The sequence below is a fragment of the Lepidothrix coronata genome, unplaced genomic scaffold, assembly GCF_001604755.1.
Source record: "Lepidothrix coronata isolate B3197 unplaced genomic scaffold, Lepidothrix_coronata-1.0 Scaffold352, whole genome shotgun sequence".
NCBI classification, from domain to species: domain Eukaryota; kingdom Metazoa; phylum Chordata; class Aves; order Passeriformes; family Pipridae; genus Lepidothrix; species Lepidothrix coronata.
In genome coordinates, this window is record NW_016690532.1 from 17,325 (window position 1) to 19,476 (window position 2,152).

The 2,152-nt window shown below is 70.1% G+C and overlaps 1 protein-coding gene across 1 annotated transcript in view; it reads right to left on the bottom strand.

The window, feature by feature from the left end:
* The window catches only part of ESYT1 (extended synaptotagmin 1), a gene marked incomplete at its 5' end in the record, with an annotated part of 8,211 nt that overhangs the window by 2,901 nt on the left and 3,158 nt on the right, over positions 1–2,152 (bottom strand). Inside the window, 8 exons of the mRNA XM_017838650.1 lie at positions 109–221; positions 330–506; positions 789–920; positions 995–1,144; positions 1,457–1,543; positions 1,618–1,689; positions 1,785–1,877; positions 1,990–2,079. Of these exons, the coding sequence (XP_017694139.1) occupies positions 109–221; positions 330–506; positions 789–920; positions 995–1,144; positions 1,457–1,543; positions 1,618–1,689; positions 1,785–1,877; positions 1,990–2,079 (914 nt within the window). The remainder of the gene's footprint in view (positions 1–108; positions 222–329; positions 507–788; positions 921–994; positions 1,145–1,456; positions 1,544–1,617; positions 1,690–1,784; positions 1,878–1,989; positions 2,080–2,152) is intronic.

The window sequence follows — 2,152 nt, forward strand, 5'->3', positions numbered from 1 at the left end:
CCGGGGTGAGGAGCTCTCGGCCGCTCTCCTCTCTGTCTTCGTGGACCGAGCCGCTGACCTGCCGGTGAGTGGGTGCCCCCCCCCCCGCCCCGGCCCCCCCCCCGGGACCCCAAAGTCCCCACGCCCCCCCGCACCCACCGGCCCAGGAAATCGTCCTTGTCCACGTCCTTGTCGAAGAGGTCGAACTCCACGTCCTGCCCTGGGATGTTGTCCACGATCACCTGGGCAGGGACAGGGGTCACCCGGGTCCCACCCAAGCCCCCCGGGCCTCAGTTCCCCCCCCCAGGACCCTCCCCTGCCCACGGGGGTGACGATGGGAACCCCGGTACCTCATAGACCTCGTTCCAACGGGGGTTCAGGTCCTCCTTGATCACTCGGCTCCGGAAGACCCTCCCGGCCACCCGGACCTTGGCGTAGGGGTCGGAGCGGCCCCGGACCACCCCCTTGAAGAAGTTGTCTTTGGCGATCAGGTTCTCGGCTTCCAGGAGGTGGATCCGCAGCACGTGCTGGACACGGGACCACCGGCCACTGGCAGGGGCTGCCAGCACCTCTGGCCCCCCCGGACCCCCCAGTCCCGACCCTGCTTCCCGCCCGGGACCCCTCCACGCTGCCCCCCAGGACCCCTCAACCCATCTCCCAGGACCACCCCCGGGCCCTGAGCCACATCCTGGTCCTCAGGACCCCCATCCTGCGCCCCAGGACCCCCCTCCTTCCCCCAGCACCCCCCGTCCCTGTTGTCCATCCTGCCCCCCTGGTGAATTCCCCCAGACCCTCCATCCCCTCCTCACCTCGGTGCCAAACCGGGGGTCCGGGCTGGCCTGGCTGGGCCGGGGGGGGCTCTCGGTGCTGGCCGGGGGCTGCGGCTGCCCCGGGGGGGCAGGGGGGGACACTCCACCCTCGGGGGCGTCCAGGAAAAGCACCTGCGGGTCTGGGGGTCAGCGGGGGGGTGGGCAGGGGCAGGGCCCCTCCCTCGGCCCCCCCGGCCCCCCCTCACCCGCAGGACCAGCTTCATGAACAGGCGGCTCCCGGGCCCCGAGCGCTGGAGCGGGAAGGGCTCGTCCAGAGTCAGCTCCGGAGCCTGGAGCAGGCGGGAGAGGGGCACGGACAGGGACCCCAGCGGGGTCTGCCGGGGGTCGTCCTTCACCTGCAGGCACAGGGGGGTCACTGGGGGGCGCAGGGAACGGGGGAATGGGAGGAAGTGGGAGGGAAGAGGGAAAAGAGGAGGGAAGGAGGGGGAAAAGGTGGGAGAAATAGGACGGGGAAAGGGGGGAAAAGGGAGGAAAAGGGGGGAAGGGGAGGTGGAGGATTTGGGGAGGAAAAAGGAACAGGGACTTGGGAGGATATGAGGGGACAAGAGGCTGGAGAACTGGGGCGCTCTCGGGGGATGTGGGGGGATGCAGGGCCAGGGGGATCTCGGGGGGTGGGGGGACACGGGGCTGGGGGTTGGGGGTCTCACCTGGATATCCACGTCCTGGTTCCTGGGGTCGTGCAGGAAGAAGCGGAAAGCGTCTTCCCAGACGGGGGCTGAGGTGTTACAGACCACCTGGGGGGCACAGGTCAGATCCCACTGCCCCCCAGACCCCTCCAGTCCCCCCGGGGGTGGGACCCCCCTCCCACCTTGCTCTCCCGTGTGACGTCCTGCACCGAGATCTGCACCACGGGGTTGGGCTCCTTCCCAGGCTTCTTCATCTGTGCACAAACAGGGGATTGGGGGGGGACCCACACCTCTGACCCCCCCAGGACAGGGGTCTGGCAGCCCTGGCCCCCCCCAGACCCCCACTCACAGGCAGCTCCTCGGCCCGGTCCAGGTACACGACCAGGATGGCGGCGGAAGGGGGGTCGGGTTTGGCCACGATCGTCCTGTTCCTCTCCAGAACCTGGGGGGATGTGCCAAAGGGGGGGGGGTCAGGCAGGGCAGGATCACCCCATTTCCCCTCCCCCAGGACAGCTGAGCCCCAGTGAACTCGTCCGTGGGCTGAGCCCCCTCACCTGGTCCAGCTGGGAGGCGTCGGACAGGAGGGAGAGCCACTCCAGGCGCAGGCGGAGCCGGCCCTGACCCCCCTCCTGCAGCGGGAACCACTGCGGGGAGGGGGGGTCAGCACGGTCCCCCAGCACCCCCCTCCTCCATCACCCTCCACCCAGCACCCCTCTC